At 40.3% G+C, this 24,086-nt stretch overlaps 1 protein-coding gene across 1 annotated transcript in view; it reads right to left on the reverse strand.

Moving 5' to 3' along the window:
* Positions 1–24,086, reverse strand: part of MLLT3 (MLLT3 super elongation complex subunit) — a 210,343-nt gene that overhangs the window by 10,411 nt on the left and 175,846 nt on the right. The window contains exons 7-11 of the mRNA XM_074994105.1: positions 23,902–23,980; positions 17,472–17,598; positions 13,968–14,067; positions 8,258–8,329; positions 6,812–6,883 (exon numbers count right to left, since the gene is read on the reverse strand). Of these exons, the coding sequence (XP_074850206.1) occupies positions 6,812–6,883; positions 8,258–8,329; positions 13,968–14,067; positions 17,472–17,598; positions 23,902–23,980 (450 nt within the window). The remainder of the gene's footprint in view (positions 1–6,811; positions 6,884–8,257; positions 8,330–13,967; positions 14,068–17,471; positions 17,599–23,901; positions 23,981–24,086) is intronic.

Below are 24,086 nucleotides of genomic sequence, written 5' to 3' on the forward strand. Positions count from 1 at the left end.
AAGCGGTCCAGTAACAGTTACCTCTTGGACCAGATCCTGCGTTCCAGTCAAGACTAGATCGAGAATCGACTCTCCCCTTGTGGGTTCCTGTACTAGCTGCTCCAAGAAGCAGTCATTTAAGGCATCAAGAAATTTAATCTCTGAATCCCGTCCTGAGGTGACATGCACCCAATCAATATGGGGATAATTGAAATCTCCTATTATTACTGTGTTTTTTATTTTGATAGCCTCTCCAATCTCCCTCATCATTTCAGCATCACTATCACTGTCCTGGTTAGGTGGTCGGTAATATATTCCTAATGCCATATTCATATTAGAGGAATGAATTGTTATCCATAATGATTCTATGGAACATTTTGATTCCTTTAGGATTTTTACTTCATTTGATTCTATATTATCCTTCACATATAGTACCACTCCGCCACCCGCACGACCTGTTCTGTCTTTCCGATATAATTTATATCCCGGTATGATAGTGTCCCACTGATTGTCCTCATTCCACCATGTTTCTGAGATGCCTATTATGTCAACTTCCTCCTTTGATATGAGGTACTCCAGTTCACCCATCTTATTAGACAGACTCCTAGCATTAGTGTAAAAGCATGTTAGAAAACTACCACTATTTATATGTCCGCCTTTCACAGACGCATTGGATTTTTTTATGCACGATTGTTTCACATCTGATCTTGCCCATATATTATTTCCCACGTTCCCTATCTGACTAACTTCTAGGGAATTCCTGTCTATGGAGCCTCGTGTAAGAGAAGTCTCCATCCGATCCAGGTGCTCCCCCGCACCAATCGGCTTTCCCCCACCTCTTAGTTTAAAAACTGCTCTATGACCTTTTTAATGTTTAATGCCAGCAGTCTGGATCCACCTTGATTTAGGTGGAGCCCATCATTCCTGTATAGGCTCCCCCTATGTAATGGTGCACCATGTTGGTACTATGGGATGAAGCGATGGTTGAAGCACTGAAAGGCAGAGGGTGTTTGAAGAGGTGTGAAACCCTTAACCAAAGTTTCAGAAGGACTTGCTGGATGTTGAGGGCTGTGATGATGATGATGATGATGATGATATCTTTGGACTGGCATCTTCATGGTTGCCTTTGTCTTTTCCATTGGTTGCAGGGCCTCTGAGCCTGGGGATAGAGAGAGGATTTATGTTTTTCATTTTACAATCTATTTTGCTTCTTCTTGGGTTGTGGAATATATTACACATGCCTAGGGTTTCAGAAGTGGCATGGAAGTCTTTCAGTATGTGGAGAAAGGCATCTCTTGACTCCAAAAAAAGCTTTTTACCCTCAAATGGTAGGACCTCTACTTGGTTCTGGATCTCTTTTGGGAATCTTCAGAGAAGTAGCCAGGAGGCCCAATGCATTAGGGCTACAGTGGAGAGAGATCTGACTGCCATGTCTGCAGAGTCCAGTGAGGCTTGAAGTGCTGTATGAGCAATGAGAGAACCCTCTGCAAGATTGAGAGGGGTAGCTGTGTAAGTCTGTATCCACAAAAATAAAAAAAAAGAAGTCTTGTGGCACCTTATAGACTAAAAGATTTATTGGAGCATCAGCTTTCATGGGCAAAGACCCACTTCATCAAATGCAAGAGTAGGTGTCAAAGGATGTTAAACCTTCAGATGAGTTGGATGTGAATTTGGAGAGAAAAGGGGAATAACTGGCAGTTCTGAACTGCAGGGAGGCAGAAAAGTATGTCTTTCTCCCAAATAAATTTAATATTTTTCGTGTCATAGGGGGTGGACTTGAATTGGATCTGTTTACCCCATGAAGTGCTCTGTCCACAACCAATGAATTAGGCGTGGGGTGGGCACAAGAACTCTGAGCCTTTCACTAGGACACAGTACTTCTTGTCCGCTCTCTTTGACATAGGGGGTATGGTGGCAGGTTTCTCCCATATTATTCTGGCTGGGTCCAAGACAGCTCTACACATTAACAAGGCCACCCTGTTGGCTGGTGAGGCCTGGAGTATATTGGTGAGCTTGTGCTGGGCCTCTGACAGCTCCACCATTGACATCTCTAGTGAATCTGCCACCACTTTGAACAGGTCCTGGAAGGATCTGAAATCATCATCAGAAGTGTGGGGGGATTAATATTTCCTCTGGTGAGGACAAGAAAATTCTTGATAGTAGCCCAGTATCCCATTCTTGAGGATCATCCTCCCTCTCTTGCTCCCCATATTGGAAGTAGATGGGAGAGGGAGGTTGTGCAGGCCCAAGCCCTGGTGGCTTCTGTGCTGGTTTGGTTTGTGCCCTAAATTGTGCCCATGGGTCTAGAAAGACCAGATGGTGAGCATAGGCATAGGGGTCATCTAGGAACAGGGTAGCAACTGCTGTGATGGTTGTTGTGGTTATTTGGGCAAAGGATGTCTGGGTGTCTAAGGTGTGGGTTCCACTTCTTTCTCCTCATCAGATGAGAAGCATGGCTTGGCGCTGGCAGGCATCGAGACGAAGCTAAGTACTGACCTGCTAGGTGTGGCACTGGTACCGAAAAGTGGTGTTCCTGGTACCTAGGTGGAAGCCAGGTTCGCCTGAATTGTTAACAGTGGTACCACAAACGCCAGTACCTGGGTACATATCGTGGATTGTAGAGGTGGTGTCAATATGGTGTGCACGTGGATGTTCATGGTATCTTGCTGGTTGTGGGGAGCATCAGTGCTGGAGGTTCCAGTGCCTTCAGTGCTGATGATGGGGCATATTTCCTTGGCTGCGTATCTGTGGCAGAGGAAGGCTTAGCAGTTGCTTTCTCCCCTTGGGATATCATTTCTTTGATGGTCCCTATTTCTCATGGTCCAGTGCCGATAGTATTGGGGATGAGTTTCCAGCAGGAGAAGGCTTCTTTTTGGGCCATTCTCTCTGGGGTGCAGATTGCAGCTTACGTTTAGTTGGCTGCTTGATTGTGGACCTCCCTTGCTATGATGTCCTGTGGTGAACACTTCTGCTGGGGAAACCTTGGTTTCAGGTCTGAGACTAGCTTCAAGTGATTTCTCCATGAGAATGACCTTGAATTTTAAGTCTCTCACCTTAAGTAATGTGGCAGAGAGCTTTGTAGGCACTTAGCAATGTAGGTACTTTTGCAGAACATGCACCTTACCCAAACAATGGAACAATTTCAAGTGTCCATCTGATGCTGGAATGGAGAGCCTAGAGGTTGTGCACCTTTTAAATCCTGGCAAGTCTGGCATTCTGCCTTCTAGTTTTTTTAGTACTGTGGAGAAAAGGGGGTTTTTAAATTTTTTGTAAAAGTCCAGTGAAGAGTAGGGAGAAACAGCGAGGTGCCAATTGGCATTGGCTGAAGAAAGAACTTCAGTGGAAAAAAGGAAAAAAATGTCTGAAGAAACTGACTTGACTAAACTAACTATTTTGTAGGGGAAAAGAGGGCTGCTGGAGTTCTGACCCCTGCCAAGGGCAGCCGGGAAAAAGCTGAGGGACAGTTGATGGTGTGCGTGGGTAACAGCTCACAGATGCTTGAAACATGTACCACACGTACATGCTGCACTTGGGCATTACTATTAAAAACTTTCAACTATAAGCACAGGGTGCTGTAACACCTTAAGAGGAGCATCTACAGTGACACTCCTTGAAGAAGAGCTCTATATTTGAAATCTAAATGAATGGGTTGTTTATCAGAGGTGCTGCACACTTTCAATTTTCTTTGGTCATGCTCTGTCCCAAGGCTTCACAGCCCAAGTTCCTGCCTGGGCCAGAACTACTACAGAGCTACTACAGCTGATTTTTGGAGTTGAAGTCACGCTAACCTCAGTCTGTTCCTCCCATGGGTTGTTTAAACATATCTAGAAGGTGTGCACTGTTTCGGGAAAGCCCTTGACTGTGACATAACTGTGACATTTTATATGGGTGGAGGATGTGCCCCTTGGTGCCTAAATGTATGTGGGAAATCCTGGCCCACTAAATTGAATGGAAAAATTCCCAGTGACTTAAGCAAAGCCAGGATTTCACACAGGGTGAACAGGGATCCCTAAACAGGGATTCAGGCACCTAACTTCAGGGAACCAAATTTCAACTCATTTGTCTGGTTGTAGTCTTGAGCATTCTTACATGTTTAACTTAATCTGCTGCTGCTCAACTTCTAATGGCATAAAGGCTGTTGCATTATTAGAGTACATTTTAATGTCTTCTATTTATCATACATGTTCCCTAGGAGAGAAAGTGAGAATTCCTTTCAGATTTCATCATCCATAGACTTGGTCACAATGGACACTGAAATTTTCCTTTTCCTTCCATGGCCCTCAAATCTGCAAGTCTACATTTTTCATCCGTTATTCAGCATGGTCAGAAGTATCACTGCTTCAAACGCAACCCTGCCAGAGTTCTGATCTATGCCATCATTTCATCTTCCTATGACTTGCAACCCCTTTCTCTCCCTGCTCTTCACACTATCGCAGGCAGAATACTGCTGCATGCTCTTCTGTACACCAAAAGAAACCTTAACCTCCGCCCAAAAAATATGAACTCCATTGTCCTTCAACGCCATCCTAGGTTCCACTTCAAAACCACGCTCGTTTTTAAAACCCTACATTGATAGACTTGTATTTCCTGCTTCCATATTTCCTCCTTCTGCTCCTATCTAATATGGAGAGAACAAAGCCCTGATAAAAGAAGTCATCTTACCAACAAATCAAGGCATGAAGAGATTTGTCTATGTGAAGTTCCTACTATAAATAGTAGTACTGATGTCACAGAGAGTTTAACCTAGAAAATAGGTAACTATTCAAGCTCTTTTTTCTAGTTTAAATGAATGGCAGAAGCCTTTTGTGGCCAACATTTTACAATTCCTAGCTACATCAGCAAAATAACATTTTACTACTGTCTTGGCCTGAATAACCTGTCCATAAATTCAGTACTAACAGCCCAGGGCACATTCATAGTTCAGTGACAGGATTTGTAGAACAATGATCTCACATGGTGCTGGAAAGTACTGGTACTTATTAAGTCTAACTTTTATAAAAAGCACTAATTAGGTACTAAGGCACACTGAGATATGCATGATGGTACCCTAATCACACTCTTTGCATGCACTATGAGGCAAAGGTTAAAGAATGAGTGCTTTCAATCTTCTGAGAAATGCAATTAGGACAAAACATTTGCCCTGGAGAGTCCTGATGTCAGTTTAATTCATGTGGTTTTGTGTTTACTTTTCTTTATTCTTCATAGTCAGAATGGGATGTTAAGGATCCCCTTTTAAATTCTGTCACTTGCCACTTTCAGCTACTTAGGTCCTACACTCTGCTGCGTTATGCAAGTCCTTCTGGATTTAATCTTTCCCACCAATTTGCCTGATGAGAGAAGCTCTTTTAATTGACAATTAAGAGGGAATGAATTCTAGTGGCAGAGGCATAACTAGAACCAACAGTATGTTAAGGACATTCTTAACTAAAAAGTATATTTAGAGTTTAAATGTGACAGTCAGTCAGGTTTCTGTTTAATGAGAAATATCCAAATCTGAGATCTTCTATTTTATATTGAACTTGCACTATAGGTTGCACCTTGGATATACAGATGTTCCAGATGAGAGAGTACTGGGCTGGGCTGTGTCCCAAGCAGAAGCCCCTGCCTGCCCCATGGCATAGCGGAGCCAGGAGCCACAGCCTCCCACATGCCAGCCAGGGAGGAGCAGGAGCGCCCTCACCAGTGCTGTGGGGCTGGGACTGGAGCCCTGTGGCAGCCGGTGATGGGTCCCGAGTCTCAGGAGTGTGAAGATGGAGTTGCAGCAGCCAGGGGGAGTGAAGGGCTGTCTGGGGGCAGAAGCCTTGAACCCTCCCTCATCCAGTGTATTCTTTTGTTCAGGACTTGTCAGGTTCCAACCATGTCAGACACGGGAGGTACAAACTGTGCTTTATGATTATCTGTCACAAAGGAATGTGAAAATACATGCACTTATGGGCTAAAACCTACAGTCTGCAAAGCATTTTATTATTATATGCTCTTATGCAAGTGTTGAGAAATTTACTGAATGATTGCAACCAACTGGAAGAAATAAATATCAATAAAGTGCTTACGACTCTTGTATCTAATTGCTGTAAACAAAATAAAACCTTCTTTGTTACAATTACTTCTGCTTTGTTAATAATGTGCATTGTTTCATCTGTACACATCTCTAATCCAGCAGTACCTGAAAAAGCCAAGATCACGGAGTATAGAAAGAATATACTGTAATTAATGTTTACCACTGTATAACATTAGAGTATTTTAAGCTTTCTCTGCTCCAACCTTCTTATTTTACACCCAAGTTATCTACTCTCTCCCATGATTAAGAGTAAAGAATGAATATACTGTGTTTTCCAATGAAGTGACATTTTCTCTCTCAATCACTCTTATAAGCAGTATTTTAATTGTTTACCACCACAAATTTGATCATGCCTTTCCAAGAAATAAACAGGATTCTTGTCCAATTACACAATATTTCTACTCATTTTGCCTTCCCACAAACCATATCTTAATAGCCCATGTCCAATATTCACAAATTAGCAGCTTGAGAAATGTACTGATCAATATTGTAAATTAGTGACAACATCTAGCTCAAACTAAGCACCATTGTTATACCGATCTATTAATCTGGCAAAGTCAAATGGATAGATTCCAACTCAAAAGTCTGCTATTTGGCAATGACATTAAAAAAATCATGCAATATAATTCTTTAGGTCATTAACATTTCTGATCGGAAATATATCATGCAGACTCAGGACTGACAGATATGAAGTCAGATTATAAAGCTTTAGGTGAAAAGAGGAAGAACAGATCTGAGTTACTGACTTCGTTGAGCACTCAGAACTCTCCTCACCTGTTGCAGTACATGCCTTTCCCTCAATGTCATTAATCTTCTGTGAAGCTCTACTAGTTCATCGAGATATGCCTGAAAACAATCCCCCCCATCAAAAGAAGAACCTGTTAAGAAACAGTTGTATATTTCTACAAACTCCAGATTTAGTACAGAGTATTTATAACAGCACTTGTATTCTCACATGGCTCATTCTCTTTGGTTTGTCAGAGAACAGAACAGCTAACTCAAGCCAAATAATGCATGTGTGATCCAAAGAACCACCAGTTAAACTCTTTTAATTCAAAGGCTCCTTAGAGTTTTTCAACACTGTGAAGTAATCTCATTATCTCAAATATTTAAACGAATTTCACAAAATCCTGTTTGTTCTCTAATGTGATAGAACTTCACATTCTATCACCAAGGGCCATTTTTAAAACTGATGAACCACTGAATTCTGAAGAGCAAGCTGAATAATGGGCAGGAAGTTTTAAAATGCATGAAGGCACGTGTAAGGAAAAAAAAGTTCCAGATGTTCAGAAGGAATCAAACTCCCCTCTCCACCAAGAATTTAAACATTATTTCATATTAGGGCAAAGCCTTCAATGCCTAACCATAATAAAACTTGTCTACATAGAGTACAGCCACCTACTTGCATTTACAAAACAACAGGTGGATACCAAACCTGGAGATCACAGCCTCCAAGGGAGATGAAAACTGTTCTGAGCAGGAAGGGACAGGAGGTCATGACCAACCCTCCTCATTTTATGGTTGCTTTTTTTCCTAGGATATGATTATGGGACAGAAACAATAGGCAATTGCTGGTCTAATAAAGCAGTGCCTATGCCTAGATCAAAAACAACCTGGAAATAGAAAACCAACTTTGTCTCAAACTCGTGATAGTCCAATGAGGCTACTATTTGCAAATTATCAACAATTTTGGGCTTACATTTGAAGACTACGTTGTGTTAAGTAACAACATTAAAACCCACATTACAACTCATTTAACTATGGCCAGCGGACAAATTTAAACACAAACATGCCTTTGCACACCGAGTGCTAATGTATGCTTAGCGTAATGCTAGTTAACGTGTTAAATCACACAATTTCCAGTGAACCCTAGGCCTTGGAAAGGATTTTGTGAATTATTTTTATTGATTCCCTGAGACTTATATTACAAGATCTTTAATGTGGACAATTGACTTATTTATTCTATAAAACCTTATTTATATTTATGGAACTGTTCACAAAAAATAAAAAATAGGCATAGATCCCCATCTAGCAACATTTGACAAAGCTTTGAGGGGACAATGCTTGCAAAAGGTGTGGGGGGGGGGAAAGAAATGCACTATGCTATATTTAAGAAACATTTGGACCAGACAGATAACTAGCAAGTTCTCTGTAGATGAGAAAATATCGTAATTTAATATGGCTTTCTGAATAGTTTACTGCCATCACACTCATGCTTACCTTATCACATTCACCATTCTTTATTTGCTTATCAGATTTACTTTGCTTTATTGGACTTTTCACTTCTAGAATCTGGAAAAGAAACACAAAATGCTCTAAGTACTGAATGCGTCTTTGAGCTGTATCAACTTTAAAAAAATTAAGAAAACATTTTACAATACACTGTCACACAAACACAAAGAAAATAAAAATATCTTGAGGAAAACAACAATCCAACCGCATGAATAACCCTTTACAATCTATTCAATTCAATTTTCTTTTCTTAGTAGTAAGTTACATCACAAAATCACAAAGAGATGGTCAGAAGATAATACAGATGCTAAATAAATTGATTCTATATTATTTTAAAGCTTGCTGAACTTTTCTTGGTATTGTCTTCACTTGAACCTTAGCAGTTTAAGAGGTTTAATTTTTTAAATATATTCAGAGTCCTGAGGCAAACTGTGCCTCTTTGGTAAAAGCTACATGCATTAAATATTCACTATGATGACGATGGACGTAGGATATAGACATGTTGAGAGCCTCTGAGCTAGACTAAGAGGGGTAAAAAACAAGGGTGACGTCCTGCTAGGCGTCTACTACAGGCCGCCTAGCCAGGTGGATGAGGCTTTTTTTAAACAACCAACAAAGTCATGCAGGGCCCCAGATTTGGTGGTGATGGGGGACTTCAACTATCCAGATATATGTTGGGAAACTAATACAGCAGGGCACAGACTATCCAGCAAGTTCTTGGATTGTATTGGAGACAACTTTTTATTCCAAAAAGTTGAAAAAGCTACTGGGGGGAAGCTGTTTTAGATTTGATTTTTAACAAATAGGGAGGAATTGGTAGACAACTTGAAGGTGCAAGGCAGCTTGGGTGAAAGTGATCATGAAATCAGAGTTCACAATCGTGAGGAAGGGTAGAACAGAAAACAGCAAAATAGAAATAATGGATTTCAGGGGGGCAGATTTTGGTAAACTCAGAGAGCTGGTAGATAAGGTCCCATGGGAAGCAAAACTGACGGGAAAAACAGCTGAGGAGAGTTGGCAGTTTTTCCAAAGGGACATTATTAAGGGCCCAAAAGCAAGCTATCGCGCTGTGTAGGAAAGAGAGAAAATATGGCAAAAGACCGCCTTGGCTTAACCAGGAGATCTTGCATAATCTCAAAATAAAAAAGGAATTGTATAAAAAATGGAAACAAGGAAAAATTACAAAGGATGAATATAGGCAAACAACACAAGAATGCAGGAGAAAGAGTAGAAAAGCTAAGGCACAAAATGAGCTCAAACTAGCTACAGGCATAAAGGGAAACAAGAAAGCTTTTTATAAATATATTAGAAACAAGAGGAAGACCAGGGACAGGGTAGGGCCATTGCTCAGTGAGGAGGGAGAAACAGTAACAGGGAACTTGGAAACGGCAGAGATGCTTAACGACTTCTTTGTTTCAGTCTTCACTGAGAAGTCTGATGAAGGAATGCCCAACATAGTGAATGCTACTGGGAAATGGGTAGGGTTACAAGTTGAAATAAAAAAAGAACAAGTTAAAATCACTTAGGAAAATTTGATGTCTGCAAGTCACCAGGGCCTGATGAAATGCATCCTAGAATACTCAAGGAGCTGATAGAGGAGGTGTCTGAGCCTTTATCTATCATCTTTGGAAAATCATGGGAGACAGGAGAGATTCCAGAAGACTGGAAAAGGGCAAATATAGTGCCCATCTATAAAAAGGGGAATAAGAATAACCCAGGAAACTACAGGCCAGTCAGCTTAACTTCAGTGCCAGGAAAGATAATGGAGCAGGTAATTAAAGAAATCATCTGCAAGCACTTGGAAGGTGGTAAGGTAATAGGAAACATCCAGCATGGGTTTGTAAAGAATAAATCTTGTCAAACTAATCTGATAGCTTTCTTTGATAGGATAACAAGTCTTGTGGATAGGGGAGAAACGGTAGATGTGGCATATCTAGACTTTAGTAAAGCATTTGATATGGTCTCTCATGATATTCTTATCAAAAAACTAGGCAAATACAATTTAGATGAGGCTACTACAAGGTGGGTGCATAACTGGCTGGATAACCGTACCCAGAGAGTAGTTCTTAATGGTTCTCAATCCTGCTGGAAAACTGTAACAAGTGGGGTTCCGCAGGGGTCTGTGTTAGGACTGGTTCTGTTCAATGTCTTCATCAATGATTTAGATATTGGCATAGAAACTACGCTTATTAAGTTTGCAGATGATACCAAGTTGGGAGGGGTTGCAACTGCTTTGGAGGATAGGGTCATAATTCACAATGATCTGGATAAATTGGAGAAATGGTCTGAGGTAAACAGTATGAAGTTTAATAAGGACAAATCTAATGTGCTCCACTTGGGAAAGAACAATCAGTTTCACACATACAGAATGGGGAAAGACTGTCTTGGAACGACTCCAGCAGAAAGGGATATAGGGATTATAGTGGACCACAAGCTAAATATGAGTCAACAGTGTGAGGCTGTTGCAAAAAAAGCAAACATGATTCTGGGATGCATTAACAGGTGTGTTGTGAACAAGACACGAGAAGTCATTCTTCCCCTCTACTCTGCGCTCGTTAGGCCTCAGCTAGAGTATTGTGTCCAGTTCTGGGCACCACAGTTCAAAAAAGATGTGGACAAACTAGAGAGGGTCCAGAAAAGAGCAACAAGAATGATTAAAGGTCTAGAGAATGTGACCTATGAAAAAAGGTTGAAAGAATTGGGCTTGTTTAGTTTGGAAAAGAGAAGATTGAGGGGAGACATGATAGCAGTTTTCAGAAATCTAAAAGGGAGTCATAAGGAGGAAGGAGAAATCTTGTTCTTCTTGGCCTCTGAGGACAGAACAAGAGGCAACGGGCTTAAACTGCAGCAAGGGAGGTTTAGGTTGGACATTAGGAAAAAGTTCCTAACTGTCAGGGCAGTCAAACAGTGGAATAAATTGCCAAGGGAGGTTGTAGAATCTCCATTGCTGGAGATATTTAAGAACAGGTTAGATAGATGTCTAGCAGGGACGGTTTAGACAGTACTTGGTCCTGCCATTGGGGGAGGGGGCTGGACTCGATGGCCTCTCGAGGTCCCTTCCAGTCCTAGTGTTCTATGATTCTATATTCTTTGCTATTTTTAATGTGTGTCTGCCTTTCCCAAAGAATAAAGTTTTTGAACCCTGGTATTATTGTATGAGCTGCAATTGTGCAAAAAGAGCGTTTAATAAAAGATAATGATCAAGGATTTATACAGCACCTTTCACTCTGTGATTACTATGGGCTTTACAAATTTGGCCCTATGTGGTATAAAAATTATTTACCAGTGTATCTTCACCTGAAGAGGTGCTGAAATTCACTCACCTCTATGAAAAAAATATGTCAAACAATCAAGAGTACACGATGTTACTATATGACAGTGTTAGGACAGAAGTGAGGAAAGGGGTTTGATTCTTTTCATTTGGAACTGAGTTCATCTAATCAGAATGCTATTACCAACTTGGAGTGTGGCCTGCTGTTATGAAAAGTGTCATGAGCTGTTTAATGGTCACAAACAAGCAGGGTTTCTGTTTTATATCTCACCACAGAGAATGCACCGTCTGTCACAGAACACCACCAGCTTCCCAATAAAAATTACTCAGAGTCAGGACTTGTTAAAAATGAATACTTTTGGAGGTCTTCATGCCACAGTATGGGCCTGCCCTCAATTCTTTTTTATTTTTAAGGGAAAAGCTTCCATCAGTTTACTAAGAAACAATGGAGTTTTGATATACACTAACCATAATATCAGAAATACCTTTTATATAATAGTACTAGTCTGGAGCCCAGGAAAAGCTTTTAACTTGCCAAATCCAGTTGCTTCTCCCATGCCATCGGTTATGCTCTCTAAAACCTGCAGCACCCTAGTTGGGATGAGATACGTCACTATACATTTTAGAGAACGCTCATATAGCGTCTCACCTTAACTCAGTAATTGCAAACCTTAAAGCTGCCTGAAATTCCCTTAGTCACTCATCTGTTGACAGTAGTGTTTTCCTGAGTCTGTCGAAGTTGGGTTCTGTAGTATGAACCTATTTTCTAACACAGACCTGGTTAACCAAGTTAGGAAGACCATGGCAGCACCTTGGTGGCAAAACACATGTTTAAATGTGGTTCCAGCAAAAGTGGAATTCTAGTACAGGTAGGATTTCTGCATTTCCAAAGTTTACTTTCTACCTCATCCGTTAAAACAGTGTGGGGATGCTTTAAAATAGTGAGCTGTTCAATTCCAATGGTTATTTCTTTAAATACCCCACGTTGTTTGGGAAGAGTAAATGAGCACATGGGAGTTTATAGCTTTCATTGGAGTAGATGTGGAAAAGCATGAGAGACAGTGGCCAAATGAGCTGTCTCTGGTGAGAAAGATACTGTTATGATTACCCTGAACAGAACCAGGCCAGATTTCAAAAATCATCCAGTTTTGGGTATCCCTATGAAGAGGTCATTCATTTTCCTTGCACTCCTATCTCCAAAGGAAGACTGAACAGAATTAAGTGACAGTGAAAGGAAATGGAAATGTTACTTTATTTATGTTTGTAAAAGCATTCTGTCCCCAAAGTTCATATAGAAATCAATTTGAAAGTATTTATAGAATTCTGAATTAATGTTTACTGACTGTGAGATGACATGGACTTCCTCGTTATTACAGGTGTCCTGTTACACTCATACCATGTCTCCTTTTCTACAGCACATACTAATCTAATTAATGTAAACAAATTATTCATGTATTGTACTTATAACATCATTAAGTTTGTGTGTTATTTATGTCAGGAAGAGAATTCATTCTCCTGAAGGAAGGCAGAGAATGCTGTCTAGGCTCAACTGCAACATCCAAGTTACTACCAAAGTTAATTGTTTTAATAAAATAGAGTGGATTGATTTTATACATATTGCCATTATACAGAGGTACTTATTCTCAATTAACTTAGCACATCTCTGTGAGAGTTTAAATTTCCTGTGCAGCAGATTTGTGTTCTGCTTTGCCGCCAAACACTAGTGTAGAAACGACCTTAATTATATAACTTGATTTACTTAGAGTACCGATTGCTTTAAAAATAAGAGCAAATTCATATACTTTAGTATGCTTATACGTTATAAAAATATCATTAATTTAGAAAGTTGTTCTCTAACAGATTAGATAGGACCACCTCCTGAGTTTTAATCCTTGTTTGCTATTGACTCATTGTTGAAGATTTGGGTTACTTCACTTCTTTTTCAGTTTCTACATCTGCCAGAAAGGATAACAAACTAATGTATCTCAACAGTATTACGCTAATTGGCTACATTTCTTCAGTGTAGAGCATTATTTACTGTAAATATAATAAAACTGTCTCCAATATGGTTGATTACATCTTTGAGATAAGATCCAATAGAGAAATATCCCAATTACATATGAAAACCAAAAGTAACACCCATGAATAAGACTGCAATCGTAAAGCCAGATCATAACAGGTTTACCTTTAACAATAGGATGATTTAATACCTACAAAGGTGATGTCTTCCTTAGGATACCACCAAATACATTGCTCATCTGCTTTACAGTGAGTATTGATTCACCCAAATCTATTCTAGCTTAAGGGGCAGGGCGGGGTGAGGGATCGTTACTTAGTCTGCAAATTAAAGCAATCAAGGACACAAAGCTAGCTCCAAAGCTGTCAGTTCAGATATACTACTCTTGTATGCAGTGAATCGTATTTTACCTGATTGTTGTTGGTTTTTAATAAAGGTGGTGGAGGTTCATGATGTAGCGGTGAAGAAGCTGAACTGCTGTCACTGTCACTACCGTCACTTAGACTAACCCTGAGGGAAAAAGAGAGCCTCAGAAATCAGATATAAAAACAAAAGACTGCATACGCTGCTGCTCCTATATCACAACTGTAGGTGGGACGCTGAGAACATTCTTTGCTAAACAGGCTATCAGAACTTTGAATGTGCAGTTGTGCTGTCAGTCAATGGCAGGCACCCACCCAGAAGTCACCCTGCTGCTGCTTTGAAGTCTCCCATTGCAGAGAGGATTGCACAGTATGGAGAACTGGAACAGCGACCCTTCCATAGCTCCTCCATGACTGAAGTGCTCCACTGTTTTGTTAATAGTTGTAACTAGTGAAGAGAACCTCCACCAAGCAGCGGTCCCGATGGCAGAACCCTTTGTTCTTTCTGCCCAGAGTTTGCAAACAACAAGATTTTAAAGAACAAAATGGGAATTGACCAGAGCTACTATTCCTCCTCGCCATCGTCTTCCAACCTTGCATATTTCCTTCTTATATAAGTAATTCGCTAAAAGTAATTAACTTAGAACAGCTGCAATAAGTTAATCATACAGTAATTCTAACTCTTCTGATTGACAAGGCATTTTTCTACTCTAGTGCTCAGCATAACACATGGTAACATAAATGGACACTATCGCAATCTGAAGATTGTTACCTTTTCTTTCTCTATGTCAGTTATCAGAACTTATTGGTGTAACATCACAAACATGGAAAATACGAATACAATTAACTCAGTTGAGATCCTTCCTGTAAGTGTCTTTTTATCCTACATCCTGACATTTTAAGGCTCAAAAGTCAAAGGAATGTGGTATTATGAACTATTGTACAGTAACTCTACAAAGGTCTCTTTCCCACTAACTTACAAATTGTAAACTTTGTAAATGTGGATGATTCTCTCTCAAAGAGACAGACTGAAATTGGACATCTGAAAAGAAAGTTGCACACTTGTCCAAGTGGGCCTCAGAGCTAACGACTACCTATTGCGTAGTAGCACGGCCTACTACCTCAGGTCCTCAGAGTTACGAACAGACCAGTCAAATACTGCCCTCATTTGGAACCAGAAGCAATCAGGCAGCAGTAGAGACCAAAGAAGCAAATACAACACAATACTGTGTTAAACATAATCTACTGAAAATATAAAGGGAAAAAAGCAACATTCCCCGCCCCCCCCATATACTATAGTTTCAAAGCTGTACTAAATCAACATTCAGCTGTAAAATTTTTTGAAAGAACAACCATAACTTTGGTTCAGAGTTACAAACATTTCAGCATTATGAACAACTTCCATTCATAAGGGTTATGGCTACACTACAGCACTCTGTCAATAGGATTCACTGTGGGAAGAGATTTCCCGACAAAGCTTCTGTTGACAGAGTGCGGCCACATGCTAAAAGCGGATCGAAAGTGCTCTGCTCTGTCAACAGAGCAGCTGGACTGAGCACTTGGGACACAATCCCCCAGACAGTCTTCAGTCTGATCCTGCAATGATGCTGATGTTGCACCTGTGAAAGCCACCTTAGTTCCCAAAAAGTGAGTTGCGGAAACTGTTAATGGGTGTTCTTCCCCCCACACTTAAACATGTGTCATTGCTTTGCTGCCTGGAGAGAATATGAGGCTGCCAAGTGACTGTTCTATAGGTTATCAGAAAGTATGCTGATTACTTAGCAGAGCTGCAATTGTAAAGAACAGAAAAATTCAGGAAGGAGACTCCCGTACTCTGGCTGATTAGCGGAGACTAGGCAGCCCATGACTGCCCAGCCAGTAAGACTGGGGAGCCTGACAGATGGCACTCTTAGGACTTCAGCCCCATTCCAGGGGCTGGCAAACTGAAACACACACTGTCCCCGAGCCTCTCCCAAACATTCCAACAGGAGGAATCTAGGGGAAGGGCAGATGTGTTCAACTCATACTCAACCATCAGCCCTCTTTTCAACTCCCAGCAGACAGACAGACAAAGCAGGTTTTGAACATCAAAAAAGGAAGCTGTTTGAATACACAGAATGAAAGACTAAGAATTTTTTAATGCAGTCCTAGTAAAAGTAAAATTTTATCAATAAAAATCTATAAGCCACAGCATTGTATATTCTGCATGTGCAAAGTTTTAGAGAAAAACAACCTATTTATAAATATTTCAACATTTTGGGTTTAAATAATACCATATTTTTCAATCTCTTCCCCACAAAATGAGACTCTCTTATTATCATGAATCGAAACATACAGAATTTTGAGAAAGAAAAAAATTCATACCTACCAGATCTTTTAAGTCACTACTAACGTCTTAAAATTTTCTCTCTCATGCATAACATAGTTATGATTGAACAGTTCACTATATTGGGAGATGCCAGGGTAAATGGTCAATTTTGCCACGTGTTTCTTATGTTCCAGCACAATGTTGGTCTGTAAACACCACATGGCGGGAATATTTCCTCTTTTTTTTTAAATAAACAAGTTACTGAGTTTTAAAAAAATATATGAGAAACATTTCTATTTGTCTTAAGTTTTACAATGTTTTACTGCAGCAGCACCACAGATGGGCTTACACAGTGCCATTTAAACTATATTTAACATTAATCTTCCAAATCAGAAGTTGCCAAACTCATAACTGTAGAATGGTGATAGCCCGTAAGGTCCACTTTTCTCCTTGATTCCAAAAATAAACTATTAGAAAGACATCTAAAATGTATTTAACACTGTCTTAATATTACTCTTCCATGTAAGCAATTGCTTAGATGCCTATTCAGATGTAAGTCCACGAAGATCTCTTTAAGATGAGCTGTATCTACCCAATAAGCAAAAGTCTGAGAGCCCCCACTCTACCTTGCTCAGGATTTTCAGAGTCCAATCGCAACAGCTTTAAAATGTACAGTGAATTGCTCATCTGTTTTGTCGTACTGAAATCACTTGTCAGGATGCAAAACAGAAAATAAAACATCAGTATGGAAACCTTCTCATTCTTGACACTAGGGCTTGGAACACATCCCATCTGGATTAGACACTAGAGAAATTGCTTGAGTGATTCCCTCTAAAACAATGAACTTTGACAACTCTATGTATGTCAATCACAAGATTTACAGGTTAGTTTGCACCTGAGGTAGAAAGCACCTTACACATTAGGGACCTGATTCAGGTCTCACTTGTGCCAATGTGAAGCAACAACCACTGAACAAAGTCACAGCAGGATAAAGCCAGTGCAAGATAGAGGAAACTCAGAGGCAGACTGGCCAAAGGGTTTTTGTTTAGAAGCAGCTCACATCTGGGACTGTCTGCTCTGAAAAGTGGCCCTGCAGCTGTGTACTCTGGGTAGAAACTGAATAACATGCCTCGCCATTAGCTGGGATTAAGCTATTTCAGCTTTTTAAAATATTAATCTGTCACAGTGATGGTTATCACACTACCACCTCAGGCTTCAATTCTTTCCTGTTACAAGATACTCACCTACGACCTCTGCTTCCTCCACGAGTATTTACAGGTCTCTCTACTTCAGAGTCATTATCATCTGCTTCATCCGATTCATCTTCATTATCATCAGAATGCAGATCTTTCATTATAGACCTCAAGGGACCTGACCAACAGAAACAAGGGGGACACAAATCAACTTGAATTCCAATTAACTTTGTAATGTTCAAAACACAGTCTGTTATCTGATTTTACAGAGGAAAAAAATTCCAAGTATGAAAGGTGAGGGACAGACTTTTAAGCATTAAACAAAGAAATGCACTGGGGGCTTACGCTGTAAACACCTGCACATGAATCCTTTACTCATGAGAGCAGTTCTGTTGGCTTCTGTGGGATTACCCATAACAGTGAAGTGACCCAAGTGTCTAAGTGACTAGAAGACTGGCCCACTGAAATGTAGCTCAAGCAAAATGTTTTCACACCCAATACTCTCCACTGCATGTTCAAGAAAAACTGGGTGCTCTATTTATTATTAATTATTATTATTATTATTATTTATTATAAATAAGATACTGACAAACTGCTAGGCTTCCTCCCTTGCCGCTTTCTCAGAATCTGTTCTACATCAATAAAGTTCTACAGGGACATATTAGTAATAGTCTGTTTGTTAGGTTAATCCATGTTCTGAAATGCAGAGTTTAATAAATCATTGGAGCTCTAACTTGCTCTGGCCAAGGCAGTCTTTGTCTACCTGTTTTTGATCTATTAAGATAAAGCTGTTTGTTTTATCCCAAGATCTATTTCAGATCAGGCAAGCATTTTGTGTGATCATATGTAAAAAGTAAGTCGATACATATGATCACACAAAGTGCTTGACTGATCTGAAATTGATCTTGGGATAAAATGAACAATGTTACATGGTCCTGTCTCTTCTCTTGAATGAATTTTAGGTGCTCAGCCCAGATTTCTTGTAACTATAAAAATTAATTCGTGATTTAGTTCTTTCATTCTACCTTTTACTTATTTTGCTATAAAAGGTCAGTACACAATCCTTTGTGCTTCACATATCTGCAAAATATAAAACAGCTGCTTTAAAGGAATACACACAAGGGTCAGCTTGGGAGGCTGAACGAAGTGAAGTGAATCAGAGCAGAGTTTGATTCTAGACCACTCCTTATTTGAGAACATACATGGCAGCCAGGAAAGACAGGGGTAGTGGTCTCGCAACCCTGGCTCAATTCCATCTCCTGTCTCTCCCTGCAGCCCAAACCCACCCCAGGCTTAACCCCTCCCCGTCCCCCTCTCATGGCCCCAACCGACTGCCAGGCTTAACTCTCCCCAACTGCTCCCCACAACCCCAGGACTTAGCTTTCAAAAAGAGCTCCAACTGCTCTTGCTGCTTCCCTGGCAGCAGAACGTGTGTTCTGCTGGCGAACAAGAGCTATCCCCCCGCAACTTACATGAAATTTGAGTTATGCAAAGGTGCGTGGGAATACAATCCTTGCATGACTCGAGGGACTATGAAGGACTGTTCTTTCAAAAAAGGGACCCCGGGGTGTCTACACATGTTTTTTTCCAAAAGATTGTTTCAGAAAAAGGTGCTCTTCCTCATCCATGAGTGGAAGAGGGCTGCCAGGAAAAGTGCCACCTTTTTCTGACTTAATATGAAAAAAACCACATTTTCTGTGTAGATGCTCCAGAGGATTTTTTGAAGGAAAAAAAAAAAAACCTTGCTAGTGTGGATGTAGCCTTTGTGTTTAAGACCTATATTTAAGGTGGTTTACAGGTAAGGCTGTGCAAGATTTGTTTAAGTTGGGATGGTTTGAATAAATTCAACATAGGCGGTTCTGTTCTGTATTTGTACACTCTGAGGTCTATTTGGAGCAAGGCCCAAAACACGGGGCTGACAAGCATACACCTCACGCATCAGACATAGCACAGACCATACGACAGGCAACTCTGGTAGCAACAGACTGCCAGCTGAGATACTGCAGAGACCCCCTAATCACACAGCACTTCTAATAAATATATGAGGAAGACAACAGTGAATTCCTTCCCTAGCCCTTGTTTTGGGGAAGAAAGTGACCTGCACCACCACCAACTGGGTAAAAAAAAAAGATTATCTGTTCTAGTCTCCTGGAAGAGATTGTTTTTGACCAACTGCCTTCTTGTCTGTCACTCCTGAAGAGGGTGAACAGGAGAGTAGAAGGACAGCAGAAGGAAATGAGTGAAAGAGCTAAAAAATGGAAGAGTTCTAGAGAGAACAAAGGTCAGACTAAAGGGGAGGAGGAAGGCAAGAGAAAGACAGGCAAATGAACAAGAGACCAGATAAAAAAGTAAAGGAAGAGAGAGAAAAAAGGGTAGTATCAACATTCAAAAAGAAACAAAAATATACATAGGATAGAAGGTATAGAAAGATGGATGAGGAACCGGTTATAGGGGAGAGCACAATGGGTCATACTAAAACGGGAATGGTCAGGCAGGGGTGAGGTTACTAGTGGTCCTCAGAGATCAATCTTATTTAATATTTCATTACTAACTTAGACTATGTCTAAACTGCAGGCTCCTGTCAACAAAACTTCTGTCCAGACTGCAGATCTGTTGGAAGACACCCGCTGGTTGGAAGAGTTCTGTTGACATCGCTGTTCGCCTTGTTCCATGAGGAAGAAGGGATGTCTCAACAGAGGGGGGTTTTCTGACATTTGGTCCCATGTGGATGGGCCAAATGTCAGAAAAGCCTCTCCCAACAGAACAGTTGACTAAAGATAGGGAAATGCATCTTTTGCCAACAGTTCTCGGCAATCTAGACATAGCTTTGGAACACAATTACTTTTTGTGCCAAATAAAGTTTGTAGATGACACAAAGCTTGGGTGGTAAAGCCAATAAGAAAGAGTACCAGAATATTATACAAAAAGATCTGGGTGACCTTGTAAACTGGAGTGATATAAATGGGATTAAATTTAACAGTGTAAACTGCAAGTTCACAAAAAGACTAACAACAAGAATTTTTGCTCACTTCTCAGTTGGAAGCTACAGAAGGAGAGTAAAGACCAGGGGGCATTGGTTGATCACAGGATGATTATGAATCGTTTATTTGATGCAGCTGTTAAAAAAGGACAAATGCAGTCTCAGGATGCACGGGGTGAGGTATTTCCAGCAGAGACAGAGAAGTGCTAGTACCATTATACAATGCTGTAGACGAACAGGTGCGAAAAGTGCTACTAGAATATCCTGAGCCATCGAAAACCTGCCTTCTGAGGGGAGACTCAGAGATCTTGGCTTGTTGAATTAAAATGAGGCTGAGTGGAGATATGACTGCTCTCTATATATACACATCAGGGAGCTCAATACCAGGTGGGAGAGGAGTTATTTAAGTGTCAATATGCACACAAGAACAAATGTATATAAACCGACCATCAACAAGGGAGTGAAGTTCTGGAACAGCCTTCCAATGGGAGTAGTAGGGGCAAAAAAAATCTAACTGGCTTCATGACGGAACTTGATTTTGTGGAGGGGATGATATGATGGCATATGCCCATTGGCGATAGTCACTAGCAAACATCCCCAATGTCTTGAGCCAGAACTCTAGATGGGAAAAGCTCTGAGTTACTACAGAGAAATCTTTCTGCCTCGTGGGTCTTGCGTACGTGCTAACAGTGTAACTGATCACCACAGTTGCCCCAGCTCAGACAGTCAGACACCCTGTGGGCTTTCACCATTCTCTGCAGTATGGGACATAGATCATTTGTAAGTTTAAACTAGAGAAGATAGTTGAATTCTCTGTAACTTGAAGTATTTAAATCATGATTTCAGGACTTAAGTAACTCAGCCAGTGAGTCACAGTATTAAGGAATTGGTGGTTGAGATTCTGCAGCCTACAACCTGCAGGACGTCAGACTAGTATTAACACAATGGTCCCTTCTGACTTCAGAGTCCGCAAAAAGGAGGAACTTAACAATGAGGAAGAACAAAAAAAGAGGGGCAAGAGTAAGTTAATATTGTATTCAAAACAATACCATGTACAAATACTTAATTTCACACACAATGCATCATTAAAACCCAACATTTACCAGTTAAAGTGCTTGGAGGGAATGTAATGATCTCTTGTTTTGCCACTCTAAACATCTTACCCTTTCCTTTGACCCTATTTGGCCCCACCATTGCTTTTTAGAGTTGTATGCTTATTTGAACCCAAAGGTGAAGAAAGAAATGAAACAAGTGAGTTCTCCTCATCTTCCTTGCACAGTCTGCTTCCCTAAGAAGTGCAGTCTACCCCTTTACATTTAAGTGCGATCTTCTCAGTACAAGCAACTATGTGCACTCCAACCATGCACAGAATAGGGGTGTCTTATTGGCTACTCCTCCTGACGTTTTCAAGGGGAAATTTAATAGCTTTCTCTTTGGAACTTCATAGGGCAGTGTCAGATGGCTTACTGCTCCCTCTAATATAGAAAGCCCTCTTACACTAGACACACAGACTTATCTCCACCTTTTGTATCCCCAGAGGCACAGGACAGACTGCCACACCATATCCCATCCTCCATGCCCAATACACACGCTTATACAGTCACTTAATAGAAAATGTGAGAAACAAAGTTGCAACTATGGGCACTTATTGCTGTAACCAGCTATCTACCAGGGTCGGATGGTGGGAAGGACAGTTCTGCAAAAGATTCGTAAATGGAAAATCTGGGCCATGTTCTACATAAAGCTCATAGAAGGGACCAAACTATGCCTTCCTAAAGACCTTGAGGGGGAGCGAGGAAGATAATAGGCCACTCAATTCCATCCTGAACAGACTTCATGAAGTAGAAAGGAAAATATCCAGGCCTCTTGTTGGGATAATGGGTAGACCACATATATCACCATGATGAATACTGGTGGGATTCAGTGCAACTAATTTTGCACAGCCTTAGTTACAAGTCAAATGCTTGAAGATGGGGGTGCAAAACCAGTTTATATTTTCCCTGTTTTCTTGGTCTAAAGATAGATATAAGCACACTGGAACCATTACTGTCAGAATGCAATGCCAATCAGTAATGGTCACTTTCACAAAAACTGGATAGGTATGCCTTCTGTTTAGGTTTACTTTATAAACAGAATCCTCTCTTTGGACCACTAATCTACTCAAATTTAAAGGAAAAAATAAGTCTGAGGAATATAAATGCCTACACTGAAATAAATTCAATTTTAATCAGTCAAAAACTTCCTGCTTTAAAGAAAAGCCAAGCTGATCAAGAACATATCAGATGTACAATTTGACAAAGTCCAGGAAAAAAGCCAAACAGGAACTAAGCAGTTTAATAGCTCTTATGAATCTCAATTGAGTTATACAAAGACTGGTTTGGCAGGGTCTCCTGGCAGAAGCTCACATTTCTTTACTGAGTTTTGATGGAGCCAAAATTGTTAGCCAGAAAATTTAAATGTGTCCTTACAGACTAACAATAATGTTCTACATGTCAGATTATTTTAAAAAGCAAATACATCATTTTGGAATCTTAAGGGCCTAACCCCATGAGATGCTAAGCACTATCCAACTCAATACATTCATTGTGCGTGGGCATGAGTACGTGAGGGTAGCCAAGAGTAGACAGAAGGGCTTAGCCACTCACTGGATTGGACTATTGGCTCATGATTCTTCAAAGACATCCACAAGTGCAGACCCTTATTCCCTACGGGTAAGTCTACAAAGCAAAGCTATTTCAAGATAGCAACCATTATTTCAAAATAACATTCCTAGTGTCTATACAATGCACCTGATATTTTGAAATAATTTCAAAATAGCGGTTAACTTATTTCAAACTTAGCCAACTTGATTCTACAAGGAACAGTGCCTATTCTGAAATAGCTAATGTGGAGTGGGTGCTGGTAAGGCAGGGAATAGAGTCTATTTCAAAAATCAGCCATAGTGGTTCCAATGAGTATTTCAAAATAGGCTCCAGGTCTGTAGATGTTGTATTTTGCAATAGCTAAGTGCTATTTCAAAACACATTTTGTGTGTAGTGGTGTTATTTCAAAATAAGCTATTTTGGAATAGCTCTTCTAGAATCGTTTATTGTGAAATAAAGCTGCCATGTAGACATACCCTAACCTACAGTCCGATCAGCTCCAGTGGGGCTTCATGTGGTACAAGGATTTACACGCCCTTATCCTTCTGCAAGATTAGAACGGCAAGTTCTTTAGAACCTAGCGCCGTTCAAGTATCCAGCACATTTTTACTGTTATGTAACTAAAATAACCACCTTCTTCTGAATGAAAATAAAATTTTTCTCTTTCTGCATCTTACATATTATCATCATCATGATCCCATAAACACTGGAGAAAACAAACTTAGTATAACAGAGGCTAGTTCACTACTTTAGTTTGTGAAAAAGACAGCAGAAAAGCACTACAGAAATGCCATCCATTTTGCTAGTGGCCAGCCCCTTCATTTCACACTTTTCTCAATTTCTTTTCCTTGTTTGGTACCTTGTTGTCTGCTGTTCTGAGATGGTGCAAAACTGGAGCTGGAACTTGAGCTTGAACTTGCAGGGCTAGGCTGTTCAGACTTAAGGGAAAAAAAAAACAATAGTAAATACATCTGTGCCATACTTTAACAATAAGAAAAGAGCACAGTTTACTACTTCATGCACTTCCTTCAAGGAAAAATATCA

The sequence above is a fragment of the Carettochelys insculpta genome, chromosome 5 (assembly GCF_033958435.1).
Source record: "Carettochelys insculpta isolate YL-2023 chromosome 5, ASM3395843v1, whole genome shotgun sequence".
NCBI classification, from domain to species: Eukaryota; Metazoa; Chordata; order Testudines; family Carettochelyidae; genus Carettochelys; species Carettochelys insculpta.